Source organism: Talaromyces atroroseus (genome assembly GCF_001907595.1).
Source record: "Talaromyces atroroseus strain IBT 11181 chromosome Unknown scaffold_20, whole genome shotgun sequence".
NCBI lineage: Eukaryota > Fungi > Ascomycota > Eurotiomycetes > Eurotiales > Trichocomaceae > Talaromyces > Talaromyces atroroseus.
Genome location: NW_017971452.1, coordinates 212,675 through 236,290, shown reverse-complemented (window position 1 = coordinate 236,290; position 23,616 = coordinate 212,675). Strand labels below are relative to the sequence as shown.

Here is a 23,616-nt window from a genome sequence, read left to right as displayed (position 1 = left end):
CAAGGCCTTCCCAATAGAGCGGCATGTTCTGATTTGTAGCACGACAACTTTCAACCGCGAACCAAATTTACTATGGCAGCACCCGAATCCTCTACTTCAACAACTATATGACCATTTTGGACACTAGAATTTTCACCAACAATCACATTACTCAACCGCACGGGCTTCCCCCAGTCCAACTTCATTGGCAGATAGTCGCTGAATATAAACTGAAGAAACATCAGACGGAATCTGGAACGTGTACGGCTGACTCGGTCTTGGATCCGGGTTGGGGATTGAGAAGGTGCCATTGACCGTATAATTGTAATCACGCATATTTATTGCTGCAATACGCTCCAATGACCCATCCACATACGCCGCATATGCGCTCTCTAAGTCGCTGGGCAAAGGAATATTCGCAATTTGCACCGAGTTTCGAGTAAGGTCTCCCAGCATAGAAGCCACGGCAATGTTACCATAGTAAGGTGCCTTGGTGGTATCGTTGGTTTGGACAGGCTGTCAGGAGTCGTAGCGAAAGTGAACACCTTGGTGCATGTGTGTTCGTTGTATGCCTTGCCATGCACACCAAAGATTGAAATCGACGTCCCATAGCGCAGTGCCGAAAGCATTGGAAAGGCCAGGAGCACCCTCGTTATAAGGGGAATTCATTTTTCCCAGAACAAATGGGATGCCAGTATAGTCCAACTCATTGCGAACAGCGAGAAAAGCTGAGGCGGATTCGACGTTGGAAGTGTGATTCATTAAAGTCTTTTGAAGGGTAACTCCTGGTTCTGTTGCGCCGCCGATGTAGCTATGCAAGTCAATGGCATTATTTTCAAGGAAGGTGAGGGCAAGGCAAGTCCCTTACTTGTGGATTGATATAAGCTTGATATAATTGTCTACATCAAGGCCATCCGCAAATGTTGTACCTGGGTTGAGATGGTTATCAACCCCGGCAAAGGAGGGATTTAGGTACCCATAGGTTGCATTCGATATTTTTGTCGGACAATGTTGCGATATCTGCGACTTGATTTCTTGCGTTCCATTCACCCACTGCTGAACTGTCCCAAGTCGACGGTCGAACTGGTCTGTGGGCGGATGTCGAGTAGAGATCAGGCTCATTCCCATACTCCCACCAGAGAAGCTTGTCATCGCTACATGCTTCGCAGGCAAGTGGGACTACTTCGATCAATGATTGCCAACCAGCAGAGGAATAGAGCAAAGTGCGATCACATTGATTGGGCATAGCCACTGAGAGCCTCAACGGCTAGGGAGTTAGATACGCCTCGAATACTTCAAGGCGGTGAACAGCATGCGAGATAATTGGTTAAGCAGGCATTCTCTTGATTTTTAAGCAAGAGAGAATTGGCTTAGGGTTCTTCGGCAACATCCCGGGGCATCTCCCGAAGAACGCTGCATGGAATAATATACCTAGGTAAATAGCCTCCCTTCTCACATCTGGAGCCATGTAGAAACGAAAACCAGAAGGGGAAAAGGGAAACCTACAAACTGCCGAACATGTTTCTTCAGATCTCAAAGAAGGTTAAGTCATTCCTGGGGTTACTAATACATAAATGATGCACCGTATACCATTTGACTTTGTCCTTGAGCTCGACCACATTTGACAAACCGAAAAAGAGTAGCGATGCGAAGCACAATAAAACGCTAGTTTACTTGGTAGTCAGTTAACATGGCATTAATGATTAATGATCAATTAGTGCCTGGACTTAAGGCTAGTGCTCCCTCAGGCAGCCGCTTTTATCTACGCATAAAAACCTTTCAAGGTGAACCCGAATGTCTCTACTTTTCGTTTTCTTTTCAACAATTGTGCTCTTTTCGTTTATTAACCTTCTCTCTTTCACTTTCCTGCCCGCTTTTTTCCCCCTCTCTCTCTGACACCATGAGCCATAAAACCCGACACTTTGCAGGCGATTTATACGCCGATGCTGGAATATGGAGTCCTTCATCCAGCGCTGCCAAGTACGTCCTGCAAATATCTCGCTCTTATTGCGAGCTATTTTTATCGTTTGCTATATTCGCTTGGATGAATGTCGGTAGCTGACAGACTACTTGGGCAGCTTCTGCGAGGAGGACTACGCGGTGACAATATACATTGCCGAATTTATCAACTCACTGAGTAACTTTGCCTACAGTATGCATAAACCTACCTTGCAAATATGGCTCGTCATTGTGGCCTGATCCTGGGGGACTGATTGATCTAGTGTACTTTGCTATCCGCTATGCAAGACGCCCTGCAGGTCGATTTGACCTCATGGCTGCGTCTCTTTTTCTCGTGGGAGTGGCTTCATTCCTGTTCCATGCAACTTTACGCCAGATGGCCCAGTTTTCAGACGATTTATCGATGTTATTCCTTGCCGCATCACTGATTCAGCGTCTCTACTGCGCCAAGCAACCACATTTCAGAGCCGGCGTCATCACAGCTGTGATATATGGAATTACCTGCGCTGCATCTGCGTTTTACGTCCAAAGTGGCAATCTCATGGTACACACCTCCCTGTTTGCCGCCATGTTGACATTCGTGTGGCCGCGTACTCTGTATTTGATCAGTCTCCATGCCGGATCTGCAGAGGCCAAGTCCAGGCTTTTTGGAAAGTTCAAAAGCGCCTGTGCGTATTTGGTAATAGCATTTCTAGTTTGGGAAATAGATCTCAGGGCTTGTCAGGAGTTGAGAAACCTTCGGAAATCAGTAGGACTTCCCTGGGCTTGGCTTCTGGAACTGCATGGCTGGTGGCATATCTTGACAGCTGTTGGTGCAGCGCAATACATGGAGCTGATTAGCAACCTCTGTTAGAAATGGGCGCTGGGAAGCCTATACATGAAGGAATCAACGTATGCAAAAGACATTATTAGGCGATGAAATTCATACAAAAATTTAAGGTGATTGAGTACAGTAAACCAACCCTACACCCAACATCATTACCTAGGTACATGATTAAGATTATGGCGCATGGTTGAGGAATCGATGCAATTACATACAAAGAAGAAGTAGATGAAAACGGCAAGCGTGAATGTTTAGTCTTTCACGAAAGATTAGACGATCACCCAATGCGACGTTTATAGCATGTAACCGCCTGATAGATGTATGCTGAGCCTTCTTAGGATCCAAGTATCTACTTACACGAGTCCTCACTCTCACTGACCCTGTCCTAGTCTCCATGTTGTCGCCAGGGAATGTCTTCATCGTCGGAGGTACAGTGGGGGTGCAGTAGTGTTAACACCTCCTGCTTACTAATAAAAATAATACCCGCACCGCTTTCCTAATTCAGCTTTTGTAAAGTTTTCAAGCCAATGATAATGTCTAGATTTTGATTTATCCGGCAGAATAAGCGGCGGTGTATTTAGCGCGAAACAGGGGTGTTAACACTACTGCGAAGGCACTGTAGTCCACCTGCCACTTCATCATCGAAAGAAACGGATATTGTCAAACTCACTGTGCAAGGCATTAGTAGGAAAAGATAGTTAGGTGAAGAGCCGTAAAATTTTGTCTTATCCCAGCTTCGGTCTTTGATAAGGCAGATGATGCATGAGAATAGCAGGACAGACACTGCGGACTTATTACTCAGGGTCTCCTCTATGACGGAATGATTTCTAATACATATATACATCACTAGTTATATAAAGCACTTCTAAACCAAACAAAAACACACAAATAAATAGCTCATAGATGATTGCTAAGCCTGACAAAATATTTGACCATGACCGACGCAAAGGATATTGGCATTTTCCCAGCCTCTGGCGGGCTTGGAGAGAGCACAATCCAACACTTGCTAAAATTCATCCCCGCAGCCAGTCTTACTCTGCTCGCTCGTAATCCAGAGAAACGTGCTGCTGAAAGCCGACAAGGAGCTGTGGTCCGGCGCGCAGACTATGACGATGCAGCGTCTCTGGAGCGCGTATTTGAAGGCATCAGCGTCTTATTTCTGATTTCCTACGCTTCCTGTGAGCATGAGCATCGCTCCAGGGTACGTCAATTTTGCCATACTATGCGCCTTTACCATTCTCTTTGAGCATTCAATCTGACCTTTAGCCTAGGCACACCGCATGGCAATCGATGCTGCCATTCGCAGCGGCGTCAAGCACATCTTCTACTCCTCCCTCGCGTTCGGGGGAAACCTGAGCAAAGAAACTGCAGCGCTGGTGATGCGCGCACATATAGATACCGAAGTCTACCTGGAAGAACTCGCACGAGCCCATCAGTCGAGCTTTACATATACAGTCATCCGCGAGGGCCTTTACTCCGAGTCCTTCCCAATCTATACAGCATTCTTTGATCCTAGAAACCCCGTCACCGAAATCAAAATCCCGCATGATGGATCTGCTCCCGGCGTGGCGTGGGTGAAGCGCGACGAGCTTGGGGAGGCCACTGCAAAACTAATCGCTGCTTATGCTCAGAATCCGCTGGGGTTTCCGTATTCCAACCAAATTCTTCTACTAACCGGCTCGAGAGTGTTGACTCTTGCGGAAACAGTGGCTGTCGTGAGCCAGATCATTGGGAGAAACGATATTAGAATCAAGAAGGTTTCTGTGGAAGAATATGCTGCCCAACCGCAGAACGCGCCAATGTTGACATATCACGGAGTTGATCTGAGTAAAGAGTGGGCAACAGCCTGGAAGGCTATTGCTAATGGAGAGTGCAACGTTGTCACGCCATTGCTCGGAGAGACTTTGGGGCGAGAGCCGGAGGATTTTGAAACGACTATTAGGAGACAAGTCGAGGGTCAAAAATGGCACGAATTGCAGTTGCAACGAAGGGCGTCTTGATAATGAAGCTTGAGATTGTTGTTTGATTGATATGGAATAGACTTGTATTCAATTTTCATGCTTTTTTTTTTTGACTCATATCAAGAATCCAGTTAGCAAAAGTTATTTAAAAAAAAAAAAACCATACGAGAATCGAAATCCACATATTGTCACGTCTCAATTATCAGTATACAAGCCTGTTTACTGTGAATGCTGTTCAACCCCAAACATCCTCCTGCCATGCACCGCGTTTCTTCTGTCCTTCCATCCACAACCGCAACTGAGAATCACCCCAATTCTTTTTCACTAGTAAGCCATTGCCTAGTGCTGTAGTGACAGCCCGAGCCATTTTTGTTGAGCCGCAGATATAAAGATACGTGCTGCCATCCATCAGCATGGTGCAAAGCTCCTGTGCATGTTCTTGGATGCGATCTTGAACGTAGACCTTGCAATCAGGATTTTCGCGTGAAAACGCAGTGACTATTTGTAGATTGTTCCCTAGTGACTCCTTCAAGAACTTTAATTCGTCCTGATAAAGATAATCTTCCCCCGAAAGACGGCAACCAAAGAAAAGATGCATGCTACCAACTTCTCGACCCATGGCTTTGAACCGAGCTCGTTCATGGAGAAACCCGCGGAAAGGAGCAATTCCAGTTCCAGCAGCAATCATGATAATCTTCGATGAAGTCAGAACCGGAAGTTTGAATCTGGAATGGCGAATATGCGCGTATATTCTCCTAGACTGCAACTGATCATTAGGTCCCTTCAAAGGATATGTCAGATCAGCAGGACGAGTCTTTAGCTGAGCAGGGTCTGCTGAAATTGCATGTTTGAGAGCAAGCATGTAGTTTGTCGCTAATCCGGGAATCCTTTCAAGTGAATGTCCAGGGTTGACATACGAATCCGAGACAGCAACAGTCAATGACAATTGCCGTGGCTGCACAATTGACGACGAAGAGATGGAATAATATCGAGGCTGCATAGCGGCCAGGCTCTCGATAACGAAAGAGAGAGGAAGACTCTCCCAAGGTGTACGTTCACCACCAATACTGTATTCAAGCAACCGACCCAAGTTGATATGTTTGTCAAGTAAAAGCTTGTAGTAAGATTCTTTATCCTTTCCCAGCTTCGATAGCGTTTCTTTCGCACTCAATGTCGGCGCAAACTGAGCGAGATTTTGCACAGTCTCACGGGATACTGGTGCGCAAATTTCGAGATAATACTGAAAAAGGGCGAGAATGGTAGTTGGTGTTGGCACTTTGATCTTGGTACCGGACACGCAAGGTAGAAGGACAATCGGAGTGTTTTGTCGTTGCTCGAATCCAAGTACCCTAATCAAGCGATGCACCTCGCCGTCTGGATTCATAGGCCAAATGGCAATATGATCACCCGTTTTGTACTTGACTTCGGGATATGATGAAAGATCGAGCTCCATATGAATACAACTACGGTCTGCAGAATTCGAAAGGTCTCTGCCAAGTTTGATAGGGAGCGGTCGAATGGGCGAGCATACAAGGTTTGGTTTCTTTCCATGTTCTCGTTGGACAGGCTCACCCAAGTTGAGATCAGTTATTGTAAGTGAATCGTCTTCCATGACTCTGAATGTCGGCTCGTAAACAGGATCCTTCTCCGCAACGTCCAGTTCGAGCTTCAAGGCAGCAAAGACATCCTTCTTCCATTCTAAGAAGTCCTCTTCAGTTGTACCAAGCGAGTCGTCTGCGTGGCCGACAGGTAGTAAAACATGAGCTCCCAACTTATTCAACAAAGCTGTGACCACGTCAATAACCCGATTGTAATACTTATAGTTCTTGTTTCCGAGACCAAAGGCAAAATATCGGAGTCTGGCAAGGCTGATATCCGACGTGCGGTGCAAGAAATTCCAAAACTCCGTGGTGTTGTCACTTGGATCACCCTCACCATATGTAGATATAATGAAAACAGCGAATTTTGTACGCGGAATGAGCGCAATCGTATCAGGATCGAAGTCAGAGAGATCAGCAGCGATAGCTTGAATTCCAAAACGTCGTGGAAGCTCTCTAGCCAACCGAGTTGCAAACCCCTCTGCAGTGCCGGACTGCGATCCCCAGAATATGACGACATCTTTCTCCTTAGCAACACGCGTTAGCATTTGGTCGCTGAATAGAGAAGTTGGATGGATAAACATACATCTTCTTCCAACTTCTGGGCTATGTTCCTTGTCGCGGGTTGGAGTTTTTTGCTATTGAGGAGCTCTTGCGGTCGCTCGTAGAGCTTGTATTCATATGGACCTGACTTGGAAAATGTAACGCTCCGTAGAAGGTAGGCGATGCTACCAAGAGCTACTACCCCCAGCACAGCAATATCATCGTAGCTTACATTTGGTATTGTGATGAGGTTCAGGAATCGGCCGTGAAGCCACGGCGGCGAATATGCAAACTCCATCCAGACGCACGAAATGGTTGAAATAAAGCAAGCCCATGAACGCATATTTATCTTGTCTACTTTTCCTGCTTTGCCCCGGCTGATATACACATAGCTAAGAGGCACTTCCTTATTCAACGCAAATCAAGCTGAATGTTTCCCCGCAAATGATGCTGTCCATGCGTTTATTTGGCCTTGGTTGTTGACACAATCCATCTAGGGCGAAGGGAAGATCGTGGGGTTAGCGTCGGCGAGAGTTGCCCTCAGCGGGACTTCCCAAAGGGTAATCATGATCGCCCTCGAATGGCAGGCTTAGGCTTACCACGAACCCTGGTTGCTTCATATTTTGCCAACAACATGATCATCCCGGAAACTCATTTCCCCAGTAGATGCGGACTGTTTGTATCAATCTTGCTCGGAGAATACTTGCCTGTTCTCAATCTCTTGCTATCTGTGCTCAGCCAGTGCAGGATTTCTGCATTCTATTTGCTGCCCCAGACTTTAAGCCCGCAAAACGAGCGATCCAGGTTTTAATAGTAAAAGTATTATCGCGAGTGACTTCACTGGATGTGGGAAAGTTGGTTCACTTGGCGTTATTGTTACTATTTGCGCTTCCAGTAATGATAGGAGGGGCATTGTAACAGATAACCTCTGCTAACTCAAGTTAAATGATGAACATATCAGCGAGAACACCAACGGGGGAATAAATAGAAGAGATCGTTGTATATGATCCATTTCGCGTTCCATACCGCGTTTTTCCTTTCTATGCTACTTAGCATATCGCCGCCTCCTACCATATTGCATCCGTTCCGCACTTCCATAGTTGTTTGCTAATTTGACCTATAACAATACCATGCTGGGGCCAATTTTCTTCTTTGGAATAAGCATTCTGCTTATCTCCTACCTCATACTATATCCGGTGGTAGAATATTTTCGTGACCCCAAAGGTCTCAGAAAATATCCCAACTTGAATACCTTCTCAGGCCTCACCAATCTCAGTTTCATTTACGAAGCGCACCAGGGCTTCCGATCAAAAAAGCTTCTTCAAGCGCACCAAAATGCTCCGGTAATCCGCATAGGTCCAAACTCACTCTCATATGGGGACCCTAAGGCAATCAAGGTATGTGTGATTGGGAAACCTATTCAAATTACGCTTGGTCAAGAGAGCAACGCTCATGTCAACCATAAACCTAGGATATCTATGGGCATGGTACACCATGCGATAAAGACCGCTTCTATTCAGTTCTTGCAGGATCGCACTATCATCTGGCCGACGTGATAGATAAGCCCGATCACGCTCGTAAACGTAAGATTCTGTCTTCCGCATACGCCCTTAAGAACCTTGAAGGGTGGGAGCACAAGGTGGCCGATAAATGTGAGCGACTGGTTCGCGCATTCGACACACGCTGCACTGGACCTCCTGGTGGGAGTGAAGAAAAGCTCATATCCTCCGATGACCTCACCGTCGACTACCGCGCTTGGACTAACTTTTTCACAATTGATGCCATTGCCGATATTGGTCTCTCCGAGCGGCTCGGTTTTCTAGATGCTGGAAATGATAGCTGCATGGCAGAGCGTATGGATGGCACGCTGTACACTGTCCCTTCGTATCGTGCAAGTCTTCACGCCACAGCTCGGGCGCAATCAAATCTTGTATGGGGCTATGATTGGTATCCGATGCTTGTGAAACTGAGCAAGATTTTTTCGCGTCGATTTCGTGAATACTGGCGGCTGAACGAAGGTTGGAATGATATTGTCTGGCACCGAACATGCAAACGTCTCCGTCGGTATCAGGCAGGCGAGCCACTCGACGATTTCTTCGCTAGCTTGATGGAGAATAAGTCAGGCCATATGAACATGATGGAGTTCGGCGAGATCATGGCTGAGGTATCAATCATGATGAATGCTGGCTCTGATACAACCGCTCTAGCGATGAATAATGTCATGTTTCTTCTACTCAAGAACCCGCGTTGTATGGCAAAATTGAGGGAAGAACTAGATGCCGTTCTCGACCCGGAAGATGTAGTTGCACCATATGACAAGATTCGTTACCTACCTTATCTACGTGCGTGCCTTGATGAGGCGCTACGAATTTATCCGCCTACAACGTTCGGACTTCCGCGTCGCACACCTCCAGATGGAGCTACAATCATGAATGATTATGTGGCAGGGGATACCACAGTATCCATCTCAGCATATGTGGCGCATAGAAATCCATCCCTTTTTCCCGATCCTGAAAGCTTCCAACCGGAGAGATGGCTTGGTGAGAAGGGAAAGGAACTGCAGCCGTATTTTATCAGCTTCTCAGCAGGTGCGAGAGGATGCATAGGACGAAATATCAGCTACCTTGAACAGAGTGTGGTCCTCTCTACTGTAATCCATCGATATGAACTCGCATTACTCAGTGTAGACTGGGAGCCAGCTCGATGGGAAAGTTTCAATCTGATGTCTGGACCTATGCCTGTCAAACTTTGGAAAAGAACTTTCGAGAGTGAAAAGTTGGTGACTTCTTGATGGGTGTAATTATAAAATCAACCTCGCAATTTGCAAAGAAAAATTGACTCACTAGCTTAGGATTTATATTGATTGTACTCAACGCATGAAATTTGAATCTCGTGCGCGAGATGTTATAATTACATGTCTAGATAGGTAGCAACCCGATGTAACCCAGTTACGTCTATGCAATGATCTATACTACAACAGTAACAATATAAGCACAAGTTGCATACGCATATCAGCATTCGTTATTAGTACAATTTATTATTCATTATACGTTGCACAACGTCGTAGAAGACTAGCAAGCTTCCTCGATCCAACCCCATGCTTCTCGAAGGCTCTTGAATATCTCTTGCGTAGGCCAGCCATACTCGTCGTCAAGCTTGTAAAGAATCCCTAACAAGGCTTCTTGCTCAACTCTCTCGGTAAATTTATCACCACACAAAGCAATAGCTACCCCGGCAGTGACGATTGTGGGTGGGCAGTGTGAATTGGAAACAGCCATTCCACATAATCGCAATACAGTCTCCTTGATATCCCTATCTACGGAAGACATAGCTATGCGATGATTTAGCCCCAAACGAGGCAATCGTGGGTTATGTGCCATGAGAAGAATACGAGCCAGTTCCAGATGCTGAATCCCCGTAACATGGCAGTTGTTGAGATACCAATACTGGGGGAAGATATCTCCGCGGAATCTATCGGGTTCGCGCGAATAAATAGGGTTAAAGGAAGACGGACCATACTCCGTCCACAAAGTTTCGAATGCGACGAGATCATCGTACTTTTCGAGACGATCAGACGGCTCCGTGTCTGAGGGCTTCGTGGGAGTATCGGTACGCTCCATAGCAAGTAAAATACCCGGCGTATACTCCATAGGGTCGCGGTTTGTCATCTCCTTTTCAGCGCCAAAACAGTAGTGAAGCACATCAGCACAATGTAAAACTAGCCGATTGGCCCAGACGTAATCATCAGCCGGATCGAATGTGCGATAATGTTTGCACGGCTCTAATGGGAGCCGGAATGGTCGTTGCTTGGAAAACGCTGTGAGTATCTCCTGACGAAGAGCTATCCAGTAGGCTGCATGTCGCAGTGATCTGTCTGTAGTTGGCGAAATATCTTCGGGGTGTAGGAATACTCGAATTCCTCTGAGGCCATTCTCATTGTCATCGTCAATGAACGGAACTGAACAAATGGTTAGCTGTCCATCATCAATGGGAAAAAGGGCTACTTTACCATCGACTTCTTCATAGAAACGAAGTATAACGGCAGCAGCAAGGAGATTCTCATCATTAACTTGCATAGGATCATCTGAAAGCGATACTAAATGCTCTATGCACCTATTGTGATATGAAAGAGCTGTCTCTGGTTTCAAATTCGAAAGTACGTTATTGTGATATTTGATTTGATCTCCAACGTAGTACTTCTTAACACGAGTAATATGCCTTGCTGAAGTAGTGTAAATAGCGTTGCGGAGTGTAGCTGAACACATTGCCCGCTGTGGTACAGTCAACTCAAAGTGCCTCTTACTGTCGCATAAATCAAACTGGACAATGCTTTAGCTTCGAATTTTGGAATGGAGCAAGGACTTATACCTACCCAGTGAGCGAGCTCAGTAACGAAGTAACGCATCAGACATGCTTCCTGCAGTGTGAATTGGGATCCTGACAAGATCGGCTGGTTATTTATGCTTGGTTGCAGTGTATCTTCTTTCAATCCGGGTAGGCTGTAGTTTGACCGAGGACATATTGGAGAGTAAGGTGCGACGGAGTATGCATTATCCGATGATACTTCCAAGGACTTCCCATCACATTTCTGTTCTTTGCATACATGTCTTCCTTTTTGCGGCGACGCTTGGCCTATGTCTGTGGGGCCTCCCTGATCTGGGGTACACGACTGCGAAGTTGGCTGCTGGTCGCTCTCAGAGGATAAACGGCGATTTTGTGACAAGTATGGAGAATCTGTAGTATACCAGCTAGCTATATCGGCGGTTTCATCAACATACTCGTAGTTGACTACACTCCTATGGTCAGCCTGCTATGACGTTGCGTCCTAGTCCTTCTATCTTTATTTCTCCTTTGAATGTGACTACCTGCGAGAATAACGGACGCAAGACTCATGTTGACCTACCAGATCTTGTACCAGTCGTCCACTGTTGGTCCGCAGCAAAGTCGGCATCATACTTGGCACTTGAGCTGTGACGGAAGCGGATTTTGGGCAAGCCCCAAACGCAGGATGACTGTGTTTGCTCACGTCGACCACATACTGGTTTCTTTCCGTCACCTAGAACGTGTGATCAGTTGAAACATTCCACATAATATACATACTATCATGTTTTCGGCAACAACATGGTCGTAAATTGCCTGCCAAGTAACTACTGTTACACTCACATTTCAGATGCCGGTCTGCAAATGATATCAGCCTTTGTCTCAACTTTGGGCCGATCTAGTTTGAGTAGTATGGTAGTACTTACTCCGACATTCTTCGCTGTATATTTCCCCGTCAATTAGCTCCGTTTTAATCGTCACGTCGGCGATTAGGTTTGGCTATCTCACCAGGGAATTGCCTTGGTTCTTCCAGCGGGGGCCATGATGTAAGATCATGTGGATCTCTGTCTTCTAGCGATTCTGTGAGGGAATTCTGAACGACCAGAGAGGAAGAAAGTGCAATCTTTTGAGGGAAACACCGTCCGAGAAATAGTCCTGGAGCGGTAAGTAGTCGGCGAGTCAAATCCCCCGCGATTCAATTGCCGCTCTGGGGAAAATCCGGGGGAGGGGCCAGGGGCCAGATACACGCACGCTAGACCGGTTTGGATACATATCGTTCCAATGACGTCGAGCTACCGGGCAGCCTATCAGAACAGTTGTGAAACAAAACTCTCTGACTGCCATAGGGAGTATTAAACTCGGACGGGTCTTTGGCTCACTGTTTATAACAATTCATTGTTGTAATATGGTATATGTTTATTTTCACGTTCCTGGCACTGTTTTCAAGCACACGTCTTACTTTTAACATTCCTCGCGTCAGAAACCGCCATGAGTTCTACTAAAGACCGCATTTCCATCGATAAAATGGATGACAAGGACGAACCCGCTCAGCATATCGAAACGTTAGTCACTATAAATGTCGACATAGATGCGCTGGACAGTATCGAAAACACAAAGTCTAGCAAATACGCCTGGCTGGTGTCAATTACTGCTGGAATCGGTGGTCTTCTGTTTGGATACGATACTGGTATCATCTCCGCTATTCTTGTATACCTTGGAGACGACCTAGGCAAGGCATTGGATTCGAGCGAAGCGGAGCTCATAACTTCAATTACCTCCGGGGGTGCCTTTCTAGGCTCCGTTTTGGCCGGCTTAATCGCCGACAAGTACGGTAGAAAAATTCCTATTGTGACGGGCTGCGTTCTCTTTATCCTCGGTGCCATTATCCAAGCGACATCGTTTTCAATTCCTCAAATGACTGTTGGTCGTTTGATAGTTGGTTTCGGGGTTGGTTCAGCCGCGATGGTTGTCCCGGTGAGCTGTTATATTCATTCGCTGCTGTCCCTGATAGTGCTTTCCCCTTAAATTGCGTCCCTCACTAAAAGAAGTTGAATGACTTGCACTAATAATTGCAGCTCTATATTGCGGAAGTTGCTCCAGCAAAGTATCGCGGCCGAATGGTTGGCCTGGACAACATGTCAATTACTGGTGGACAACTGATTAGTTACGGTATTGGCGCAGCATTTGCAGAGGTTAGGAATGGATGGCGGTTCATGGCAGGCCTTGGCGCTGTACCAGCAATTGTGCTTTGCTGCCTGCTACCATTTTGTCCTGAGTCTCCACGGCAGCTCGTATATCACAATAAGCCTGCAGAAGCAGCAAGGGTGCTTGCTTTGATTTTCCCCAATGCCACTGAACAGCAGGTTCAAGACAAAGTGCAGCATATTACGTTTCATGTGGATCAGGCTAAGGCCTTGAATGCGGAAAAGAGTCTTTGGGCTCAGATAAAGCAGCTCTATGTGATTCCACGCAATTTCCGTGCTATGGTTGCCGCCTGTGGGCTGATGGCTATCTCCCAGCTCAGTGGGTTCAATAGCCTTATGTACTACTCATCAACCATCTTCGCACTGGTGGGTTTCAGTAACCCTGTAGCCGTCGGGGCTATTATCGCCGCAGCGAACTTCATCTTCACCTGGGTCAATCTAATGGCAGTTGACCGTTTTGGGCGTCGTCGCATTCTGTTGTGTACTATGTGGGGAATGGCTGCTGCCTTGGTTTTCGCAACGATATGCTTTCACTGGATTCCAATCAATCACGACTTGACTCTGAAGACCAACGACGTCGGTTCGCCGGCATACGTGCTTTTAGTATGCATGGTCGTTTACGTAGGCTTCTATTCGACGGGAGTGGGCAGCACAGCATGGCTGTCTTCTGAGTTCTACCCGATGGAAGTTCGAGCTATAGGAACAATGATGCTGACGATGAGTTGCTGGGGTGCAAACATTATAGTTGCCTCAACGTTTCTCACTCAGATGGAAAACACAACTCCCTCGGGTGCGTTTGGCTTCTACGCTGGCATCTGCTTCTTCGGTTGGGTTGCCGTGTACTTCTGCTACCCTGAGGTCAAAGGAATGACACTCGAAGATATACGTGAAGTCTTCAAGCATGGCTTTGGAGTAAACTATGCACGAAATGTTCAAAGCGAAATCAAGGAAAGACGCCGCGCTATTCCAGGGGAAGAGCAGGCGTAGAGCGTGAGATTTTCTCTCTGGAACTGCAAGTATACAAGCGGTAGCTTCCATGTCACTTTTACACAGACTATAGGCAGTGAATATCATTATATACACACAGATATAATGATTGCGTTTGGTGGCATCGGATTACAACCTTGTGTACCTAGCTATACCAAGTTCACGTCTGTCCAAGACATCCAAGTTTCACCAAAGTTTTAGTTCTTACTGTCTAGTAAATCTTTGAAGATTTGCGCAACTATTAGTCCTGTTAGTCCTGGATTTCAAATTTGTGTCAGAGAACTGATTGAACTGACTGCCACAGTACTAAGTTTTATTCACCATCTATGAGGTATCAGTAACATAATACCTACTAATATAAGCAAATTTATTTTGGGATTCTACCTTTCGTGTGGTACTCAGGGATCGGTGGTGGCTGAGTACGCACGATCCGGGCATCCTTAGTAATTCAACCCAGTCATATCGACCTATCCAAATAACATACAGACACGTATCACAAAACAGTACGGTGAGTCTACGGTCTGCACGTTTGGACCAGATAGAACATATCTAATAGCGGGGATGGAAGGGTTTCGAGCAATCGGGCAACTCTCGCCGCAGGATTACCGCTTTGGTCTCCGCTAGCATCCTCCACTTCTGGCGATCATGAAGTGCATATTCCTAGAACGTACTCCGTAGACCGGAACATATGCTAGCCAGCATGGTGCATCATTATTCTCCGGCTCGGGCAGAACGCCGAGTGCCTTTGAAGTGCGGAGATCTGCGTGCGGAGGAGCATCGTATCCCCATCCCCAGCCAACTGGCGGTATGCAACTAACTTGGTATTGTACAACACAACATTTACCCCGTACTCATGCCCAAATAAATATCAGCATGTCTGCTTTGTAGCTTATTTATTCTTCGGGGGATTCTCTGCGTAACGTCACTATATTCCTCGGTTATTGGTCGCCATTATCACAGAAACGCGAAAGCAATGTCATCCGAGAAGCTTCAAGTAGCGGTGGCCGGTCTTGGGCGAATGGGTGAATTGTGTTTATTTTTCTTTATTATCTTTTATTCCTTCTGTTTCTGTCTAACAATGCTCGCTTGAAATGAATATTAATACAAAACTCATACTATAGGATTGCGCCACGCACGCCATTTCGCTACACTCACTCCTCGCGCAGAACTGATTGCAGTCAGCTCTCCTGTGCAAGCCGAATTAGATGCCGCCAAAAGCGAGTTTGCGCACGTTCGAACATACATAGATTTCGATGAAATGCTCAAGCAGGAATCGACACTGCAAGCCGTAGTGGTGGCCAGTGCAACCACAGTGCACGCCGAACAAGCAATCAAAGCCATTGAGAAGGGCTTACATGTGCTCTGCGAGAAACCACTAAGCACAAGCCCAACCATTGTACGACATCCTTGACAGCTTTGTAATTGGAGTTCTTATCTGATCCTTGTTGTCTCAGTCGCAATCGGTAGTTACGGCGTACAAACAATCGCTCAAAAAGAATCCGCGACAGAAAGTTATTTGCGGCTTCTCGCGCCGCTTTGATGCTTCATATCGTGATGCTCATCAAAGAGTGACAAACGGAGATATTGGCAGACCTTCGGTTTTTCGATCGCAGACCTGCGATAAGCTGGATCCCTCCGGCTTCTTCGTTGCGTATGCCGAATTCAGCGGTGGTATATTTGTCGACTGTTCTATCCATGATATTGATCTCGCCTTGTGGTTCTTTGGCGAAGATAGCGTCGTCAAGAGCATTTCTGCCGTGGGAATCACAGCGGTCCAGCCTGAATTGCGGAAGCACAACGACCGAGATAATGCCTTAGGAACGATTGAATTTTATGTGAGTTCTTTGGCTTTTTGTTTCCAGCTTTGATCATATGCACTATATTACCCTTTTTACATAGAACAAGACAGCTGACTTCGAAGTATAGGGTGGAAAAATTGCACAGTTCTACTGTTCGCGCATGATGGCCGCGGGTCAGGAAGACACCACAGAAATTTTTGGAACTGAAGGCAAAGTTGCAATCAACACCCAACCTCAGTTGAATCTGGTTAATCTCTACGAATCCACTGGAATAAGACGTGAAATCCCCGCAGACTATTACGGCCGGTTCCGAGAAGCCTTTATCACGGAGGCGAATGAGTTTACAGCCTGCTGCTTGGATAACACGCAACCGCCAATGAAGCTAGAAGGTGCAGTGAGTGCGGTAAAGATTGGTTATGCTCTTCAGGAGAGTTTGATTACCGGAGAGAAGATAGAATTTGATGAAATTGGCCGTAGAATTGAAGCTTCGAAGCTGTAAGGTTAGAGCGTATTTTAGTCAGACTTGAGATCCTTCGGTTACCTGAACTGCAATACCTGCGGTATCTACAACTACTTTTGTTACACCCTGGACTATATTATGATATCATTGCAAGGAGAAATACTATGTCATATATATACAAGGAATTCATATTACCACATGTCGCTGCGTTCAAGTTGAACATGCTTACCCAATCTAGCCAACGACGAATCTGTTGTGATTCACCGAAAGAAACATTGCCTAGCAATTTTATGCTATCAGGATAGCCCTGTGACTACTCTGCATCACGAAATACTTAGAAGAGAGGCAGACGTTCACGTGTCTTCGGTGGCCCTAGTTGCCTGAGATTTCGGAGACTCATCACTGTCCTCAACTTCTGGAAGCTGCCTGTCTTGTCTATCGCGTACTTCGGAATCTCTGAAGGACTCTCGCCTGTGTCACTGTGTAGTTGTTCAGGCTCCGTGCCCTACAATACTCCCCTGTGAAATGTTCCAGACCATTACCATTTGACAAACCCTCCTAAACATGTAGCAATGGGAGGAAATATTGTCTTTTGCATGGTTCGTCTCAACTAAGCCTGGCTTTATCAAGTTTCTGAATAAGAAGGCAGTCCCTCCATTTGCTCGAACTCTTGCATCGTGATATCATACCCGAGGTGCCGCTTAAGTAACTCGTGAGTAACAAATCGCTCCGGACAGTTCCCCTGCGCATCTACAAATGAGACATGATGATTAACGTCGCTTATACGCTGCAATTCGTTGGCATGCCGATGATGATGAGGACATCCATCAACCCCAATCAGAAAGATAGTCACATGTGCCCAGCTTAGTCCTAACAAGTCCAATTCAAATTCGTCCATGTCGATAGCTTCGCCATCTAGGAGTAGCAGCAGCCTAAGCATAGGAGTTTCTGGGCCGGCTTGCCATCCGTATATAGGGTGGTGAATGGCTGAGTTGGAATGTTTTCGAAAATGGAGTTCTTTCACTTTCTGCCACCCTGTCATGACACGTGTACCACCTCCGAAGGACACATTGCGCCACATAGCATCATAATTCTTCTGATTTATGCTGCCAATATGTTCGGCATGATTGGCAAATGTTACCAAGTCGTAACCATCCTGTTGGTAACGGTCATGATTCGCCAAGGCATCTATGAAGCGGCGAATAATAGCTTTTGCGACATCTACCCCAAGCATTGTTAGCATGTTCCGCATTGTCAACATCTGTATAGTAGTCTCACCTTTGTTCTTTGGTTGATAAGATCTCACGAATTGGGTGATAAGATATTGGTCGTAAATTGGGCGAACTGGATCAAAGCCCATGGATCCAGAAACATCTAAGAGAATCATTGTGTCATCTGTCGGGACTTCGGGCCGATCGTATGGTCTGAATGGAGCTGGCATTACTTGTTTGGAATACTCTGAAGAAGTTTGTTGGACTCGACAAGTATCGTCGGCGGAAAAATATAGTGGCGGTGGTTCTACCGCTAGAGACATCCTGGCTATAGCCATATTCATTGTAGAAATGAAGTCGGGCTTCATCACTGCGCCAGTACTTCCTTCCCGATGATTCAAAACCCAGTACAGTCTCTCTTCTGCCAGGTCCTCAAAGCCTCGCCACCTTGGCGTAATGCCTCGCCATCCCGATGCCGCTTCAATGCTAAATTTCAAAGGATTGGAAGCCAGATTTGCCCAATCCACGGGAATAGGCTCGAAATATCCGGCTTTAAGCAGATGCAAATATTGAATGGGGCAGCGAGCTCGAAGATCAGCAATCTTGTTGATCATGCCTACTTTCTGTTGGTAATTGGTGACAATTTGTCGCCACTCATGATCAGGCCATCGTCCACGCTCTTCTCGAAGAATTTCTTCTCGTAAAACCCTTGCCCTGTCAATTGCCTTTTCCTCGGACGACTTAACGCCCATTGCCTTTCTCAGACTGAACAATTTCGACGTAGGATTTGTCTTTGTGCCCGAAGCAGGAAGCACAACACTTTGTCGTTTTCCATTGGGGACCCCTCCGTTTTCCATTTGAGATGTACTCGCTGCATCATCGCTAGATATGTTATCCCTAAAAGTAACTTTTTCCATTGAAAGGGACAAATCAAATTCATTCCATATGCTTTCTTTTGGTTCGAGTGCGTCGACTTTGGCTTGTGCCTCATCGTTAAGGGATGCATTAAGTCTGATAGTCTGATGAATGAACTGAGCATGATATCTCGGTATAGGCCTTAGTGATTGGAAGAGACTTTGGCGAGGGCCATACGGAGACATTACTTTGAAGCTATATGGATTCGTAAGAGTCAGGAGAGTATTGGCACAGTCGCTGTAAAATGTTTCGCCTGTTCGGTTAAAGTAAGTAGTCGGTCAAGTATTAGAAGTTCTTCGCAAGCAAGAGGACTAACCTGGATACATCACTGCCTTTGCCCACGCCTTTTGCACGCCAAATCGACGCCACTTTTTCGCTTGGTATTGGTGAACGGGACAAGCACAGGGATAATCCACGTCGTGCTCAGGCTCGATTTCGCTATTGTAAATATGAACCTGGTATTGAACTTGTTGCAGCAGTTGCAGCATTTGTTGCTTTGAAGTGATTGGTCAGTACGACATCACAGGTGTACGTATGGCTTTGAAGAATTCCATACCTCATCTCTTGCACGCCACTGATTCACTTCCGTGAGACTGTTTGTATGCTTATAAGCAGCGACAGGCCGTTGCAAATTGCTCGCCACTGTCCGGTCGGACGCAGTGGTATACGGTGGTGGAGCAAAGTCCGGGGCATTGTTATCGTGGCCAGCAGTTGTCATTGGAAGCTGGCCGTTCATATTGAACTTTTTCTCTGCTATTAGGTCGACTTCCCTCTTCTCTTCAACAGCCTGCTGGGTCTTTATGTTCGCGCGGTGCTTGATGAAAGAGGAGATAAAGTCAAGAGACTTTGTGGAGTCCCCGAGAAGATTTTGCAAGTGCTGAGCCGCTTCAGCATCGTCAAGTGTGCTGGCATGTGCTAGAATTTGCTCGTGCTCGCTATCATCCAGAGGCAGAAGCTCGCGAAGCTGGGGAAGAGCCCACTGGTGGGACATGTTTAGCAGCTGGCAGGATCCTCAAAAATTACCTAGGTGTGACCCAACGGGAAATCGAAGAGCGAAATCTACACAATGTAGCAGATATAATAAATCAACCATACTGATGTCGTGGAAGACCCGTAGGCATCAGCGGGGAGATAGCAATAAATACTCAATTGACAGCGGATTATGACCGCTATTCCGAATACAGCATGTAATCCACTACCAACACGGTATTTCTCCGGGGTGCACCTAATAGGCCAGAATAGGCATCGGATACGTGTCCTAGTTGACCCCTATTCTGATTATAAATATGGGCTCAAATGATCCTGGACATTCTCTTTAGTTAGATATGCAGCAGATTATATAGTATTCCCAATACTAGCTTATACCGCGTTCCGAATCCGTTGTTATCAATCTAATATGTGCATAACTGGATAAAATGCCTCATCAATACCCGCCGGATACCGCACAGATATGATAGCGCTGCATCCTATGTATTGCACTAGTCTAATAAAGGTATATCGCATAACAAACAGCGTAATTACCTGTTATTGTGCTAGATTCACCAGCGTCAGCCAATTAAATGTGCCGCACGTTATCGCAGCCATGTCCGTGATGTCACTGTGGCTGCGCTAGCCAATCACGAGACCTTCCACATGCAGCCTAGCGGGGGACGTGGCGCTAGCCATATTAAGTCAAGCGCACACAGCAAGATCAACATTCATTCAAGGGAGTTTGATATTTCTTCCAACTTCATAGCCAGATTCAATTCCGCCCTTCATTCTATCCAGACACTGCGTCAGGATACTCAAGTATAGAGGTATCGTCATGGTCTGTGGAAGATTTCGTCCTGACAAGCGGTTCAGCGGCAAGAAATAAACTACTGTAGTTACTTGTAGTGGACGTCGGATGGCATAGAAGGTCGCTGCTAATAATCACATTCTGCGGACTCGCAAACAATTTGCTTTGTTGTCTATGTAAACGAATGAAAATTGCAGGAGACACCTTGGGTAGGTAGTTAATATCGAGTTTAAAACCCAAAACGTGCTTGATAAGATCCTGCAACACCCAACCTTCAGAAAGCTGCTTTCTAAATATATAAACATCCCGTCGGTACCGGATAAACCCGCAGAACGCAAAGGCATATGCCTGCAAAAGCCCAGAAGTGTACATATTTGGCATAGAATCATGTCTGTCACGGTTAATTGGGCTATAAATAGGGAATGGAAATACTCCGGCGGGGCCGTGTATTAGTTGTGCTATGCCTACAAGTGATCAAGAGCCGAATACTAAGCCAAGACGGTTGCATGTGGCCATCATAATGCTACCTTATTGTGGATGTTGCCCACCGCTCAAGGTAGAGTGATTCTCTTTGCAAATCGATCATCCGCCAGAGAGTTGACTGTTGAGTGCTGTTTGGGGATAGTGAACCTCTCCACCGGAACGTGGTATGGGCTTCCCCATGCGGTTATGAGCATCAAATTCGAATATAAAACAGTAAAAGGTTACGTAGAGTGAGAATGTCTAAGAAGTCAATCCGAGACCTCATCACTTATTTTTTTTTGTCCAGTATTTTGCATTTCTACCTACCCCGTTTCGTCAAAATGAGGTCCTCCTTCATAGCCCAGCTGTTCATAGCAGCTACTACATTAGCGAGCCCAGCACAAAAGAGAGATACAGTGACTGCTCAAGTCAACTTTTCCAATAATACAGGCAGCCCGCAGCATTTGGCATCGGGTTTGTTGTACGGAATCCCAAACACCCTGAACCAAATCCCGGTATGCTATATGTAACATGCTCACTACGCATATGAATCCGCTGACCTTTGAGAAGTCTGAATTCTACAACGACATTGGATACAACTATGAACGAGCGGGTGGTGCTCAGATACCCTCTCCCGGCCTAGGTTGGATCTGGGGAGTAGCGGAATATGAGGTAAAGTTTAGTTCTTGATTCGATTTACTACAATCAATTCATGAAACACGAATCCTACAGAATCGATTCGCCTCTGTTCTATCAAACTATCAAACCGCTCGAGAATATGGCGCAAATTTCATATTACTGATCCACGACCTCTGGGGGGCGGACGGCACACAAAACTCTTCTGCACCGTACCCAGGAGATGATGGGGACTGGTCCAGTTGGGATGAGTACTTGTCTTATTTGTTCACGGATCTCAAAGACAATGATATGACAACCAGTTTGATTGTCGATCTGTGGAACGAGCCTGATGGAGCCGGATTCTGGGGTCGCAGTCAGTCGCAGTACCTGGAAATGTGGGGGAGAACTTACTATAAATTTAGGTTGGTCTTCTCTCTTAGCGCAGGAAATGTTCCTTATGGATACTGGCTGACACTAGTTTAGAGATGAGTTCAGCACTGATGTCCTACTTTCCGGTCCGGCATCTGCTGGAGAGCCCCTCGCTAGCAATACTTGGTGGGAAGCATGGGCATCGTTCGTAGCAGCCAACGACAGCATCCCTGATCAATATGCCTGGCATATGGAGAGTGGCACTGGAGACCTTCTTTCCTCGCACGCAGGTCTCTTGTACTGGCAATCTACATACGGTTTACCTTCGAAACCGATCAACATCAACGAATATGCTGTCTTCGACGAACAAGTTCCTGCGGGTTCAGCATGGTGGATTTCTCAGCTTGAGAGAATTGACGCCCACGGTCTGCGTGGGAACTGGCTAAGTGGCTACGAACTGCACGATTTCATGGCGTCTTTGTTATCTAAGCCCGGTGCTGACACCAGCAGCTACTCAGCCACTGCAACGGGTTATTTTCCAAATGGCGATTACCAAACATACAAGTACTATTACCAGAACATGACTGGTTACCGAGTTGGCACCCTGCCCTCGTCCGACCTCAAGCTAGATGCCTACGCCACTGTTGGGGACGATGGGTATGCGCGTGTTCTCGTTGGTGTACGCATCACCGAGGGGACATGGGAGCTGCAGTTGAACGATCTTTCATCTCTAGATTTGCCGACGAGTGGCACGTTGGATATCAAAACCTGGGGCTTTCCAGTAAACGCCGATGACACCCATTATGGTGAAGTAGATGGGCCAACCAATCTCGGGGTGGTTGCTCATACATATTCAGACAATACTGTGACATTTCCTGTCTATCAGACGGATACGACCACGGCATATGCGTTTGAGTTTGCTATTTGATTTTTGAGCCTCCCAGCCATTAATCAACATTTGCCGATGGACTACAACGGTTATGGTAGTAACTATTACTATATGTATTGATTGACCAGTTCAGAATGCATTGACACATTACTGTCTCAAAAATAAAATTTTTTCAGCTATTTAGCACCATATCATTAAGGATATCGAGAACCGTTTGAAACCATTAAGCTTCTCTAAGTGTAAGACATAATGATGATAAGTATGATTACAGGAAGACTTTGAAAGGCAACTCTCATCATCTTTAGAAAGACTGTCTAGTCCGTATTTTCTGCTCTTCCGCATGCTTCAAATTACCACATTAGTGTAATTAACTTCCAACCAAGTAGTCCCTGTCGCCTACAAAGCGTGGGCAATATTAGTTCCTGCTCCCGCTAAGGGAGTGATATATGCTGAGGGCCGGAAAACAGAATTTGAAAACTATGTATCGAAAAAATGAGAAGAGCCAACTATCACTCCATGCTATGCAATGCAGGATCTCAATGGCCGCAAAGCACGGTGGACATCAACATTCCTTACCCTTCCAATCCCTTTTCGGAAGTTACGAGTTATGTAGCCCTAGCCCAATTTTATTCTAAGTACACCCGCAAGGTTTAGATATGATAGTATCTTCCAAATCTCAGTCTGACATAGTTTTGGACTAATCTAGCATATCCGATGAATACAATTAGGTTCGCCGTGTGTT

General features: G+C 46.2%; 10 protein-coding genes across 10 annotated transcripts, besides 1 other annotated feature; 6 read left to right on the top strand and 4 right to left on the bottom strand.

Moving 5' to 3' along the window:
- Window positions 1–147: 147 nt before the first annotated feature.
- UA08_09327 (hypothetical protein) lies at window positions 148–1,131 on the bottom strand (the record flags this gene model as incomplete). The annotated part of the gene is made up of 3 exons (XM_020265257.1): window positions 148–495; window positions 583–790; window positions 848–1,131. The coding sequence occupies 3 exons, from the start codon at window positions 1,129–1,131 to the stop codon at window positions 148–150; spliced, it is 840 nt and encodes a 279-aa protein (XP_020115542.1).
- Window positions 1,132–2,251: 1,120 nt separating this feature from the next.
- On the top strand, window positions 2,252–2,791 carry UA08_09326 (hypothetical protein; the record flags this gene model as incomplete). Its single annotated transcript, XM_020265256.1, has 2 exons — window positions 2,252–2,606; window positions 2,646–2,791. The coding sequence occupies 2 exons, from the start codon at window positions 2,252–2,254 to the stop codon at window positions 2,789–2,791; spliced, it is 501 nt and encodes a 166-aa protein (XP_020115543.1).
- Window positions 2,792–3,695: 904 nt separating this feature from the next.
- UA08_09325 (hypothetical protein) lies at window positions 3,696–4,761 on the top strand (the record flags this gene model as incomplete). The annotated part of the gene is made up of 2 exons (XM_020265255.1): window positions 3,696–3,962; window positions 4,033–4,761. The coding sequence occupies 2 exons, from the start codon at window positions 3,696–3,698 to the stop codon at window positions 4,759–4,761; spliced, it is 996 nt and encodes a 331-aa protein (XP_020115590.1).
- A 196-nt stretch (window positions 4,762–4,957) lies between these two features.
- UA08_09324 (hypothetical protein) lies at window positions 4,958–7,206 on the bottom strand (the record flags this gene model as incomplete). The annotated part of the gene is made up of 2 exons (XM_020265254.1): window positions 4,958–6,847; window positions 6,907–7,206. 2 exons carry the CDS (start codon window positions 7,204–7,206, stop codon window positions 4,958–4,960), a joined length of 2,190 nt encoding a protein of 729 aa, XP_020115589.1.
- A 787-nt stretch (window positions 7,207–7,993) lies between these two features.
- On the top strand, window positions 7,994–9,654 carry UA08_09323 (hypothetical protein; the record flags this gene model as incomplete). Its single annotated transcript, XM_020265253.1, has 2 exons — window positions 7,994–8,260; window positions 8,335–9,654. The coding sequence occupies 2 exons, from the start codon at window positions 7,994–7,996 to the stop codon at window positions 9,652–9,654; spliced, it is 1,587 nt and encodes a 528-aa protein (XP_020115588.1).
- A 280-nt stretch (window positions 9,655–9,934) lies between these two features.
- UA08_09322 (hypothetical protein) lies at window positions 9,935–11,969 on the bottom strand (the record flags this gene model as incomplete). The annotated part of the gene is made up of 5 exons (XM_020265252.1): window positions 9,935–10,821; window positions 10,873–11,182; window positions 11,236–11,670; window positions 11,767–11,919; window positions 11,964–11,969. 5 exons carry the CDS (start codon window positions 11,967–11,969, stop codon window positions 9,935–9,937), a joined length of 1,791 nt encoding a protein of 596 aa, XP_020115587.1.
- Window positions 11,970–12,671: 702 nt separating this feature from the next.
- UA08_09321 (hypothetical protein) lies at window positions 12,672–14,374 on the top strand (the record flags this gene model as incomplete). The annotated part of the gene is made up of 2 exons (XM_020265251.1): window positions 12,672–13,157; window positions 13,259–14,374. The coding sequence occupies 2 exons, from the start codon at window positions 12,672–12,674 to the stop codon at window positions 14,372–14,374; spliced, it is 1,602 nt and encodes a 533-aa protein (XP_020115586.1).
- Window positions 14,375–15,347: 973 nt separating this feature from the next.
- On the top strand, window positions 15,348–16,672 carry UA08_09320 (hypothetical protein; the record flags this gene model as incomplete). The annotated part of the gene is made up of 4 exons (XM_020265250.1): window positions 15,348–15,396; window positions 15,496–15,770; window positions 15,829–16,209; window positions 16,301–16,672. The coding sequence occupies 4 exons, from the start codon at window positions 15,348–15,350 to the stop codon at window positions 16,670–16,672; spliced, it is 1,077 nt and encodes a 358-aa protein (XP_020115585.1).
- Window positions 16,673–16,986: 314 nt separating this feature from the next.
- UA08_09319 (hypothetical protein) lies at window positions 16,987–19,750 on the bottom strand (the record flags this gene model as incomplete). Its single annotated transcript, XM_020265249.1, has 5 exons — window positions 16,987–17,104; window positions 17,323–17,854; window positions 17,912–19,012; window positions 19,076–19,253; window positions 19,316–19,750. The coding sequence occupies 5 exons, from the start codon at window positions 19,748–19,750 to the stop codon at window positions 16,987–16,989; spliced, it is 2,364 nt and encodes a 787-aa protein (XP_020115584.1).
- Window positions 19,751–19,909: 159 nt separating this feature from the next.
- Window positions 19,910–20,146: a repeat region (Identified by RepeatMasker using a combination of RepBase library and repeat library created with RepeatScout).
- A 1,193-nt stretch (window positions 20,147–21,339) lies between these two features.
- Window positions 21,340–22,913, top strand: UA08_09318 (hypothetical protein; the record flags this gene model as incomplete). The annotated part of the gene is made up of 4 exons (XM_020265248.1): window positions 21,340–21,513; window positions 21,569–21,670; window positions 21,731–22,038; window positions 22,100–22,913. The coding sequence occupies 4 exons, from the start codon at window positions 21,340–21,342 to the stop codon at window positions 22,911–22,913; spliced, it is 1,398 nt and encodes a 465-aa protein (XP_020115583.1).
- Between the last annotated feature and the right edge of the window lie 703 nt (window positions 22,914–23,616).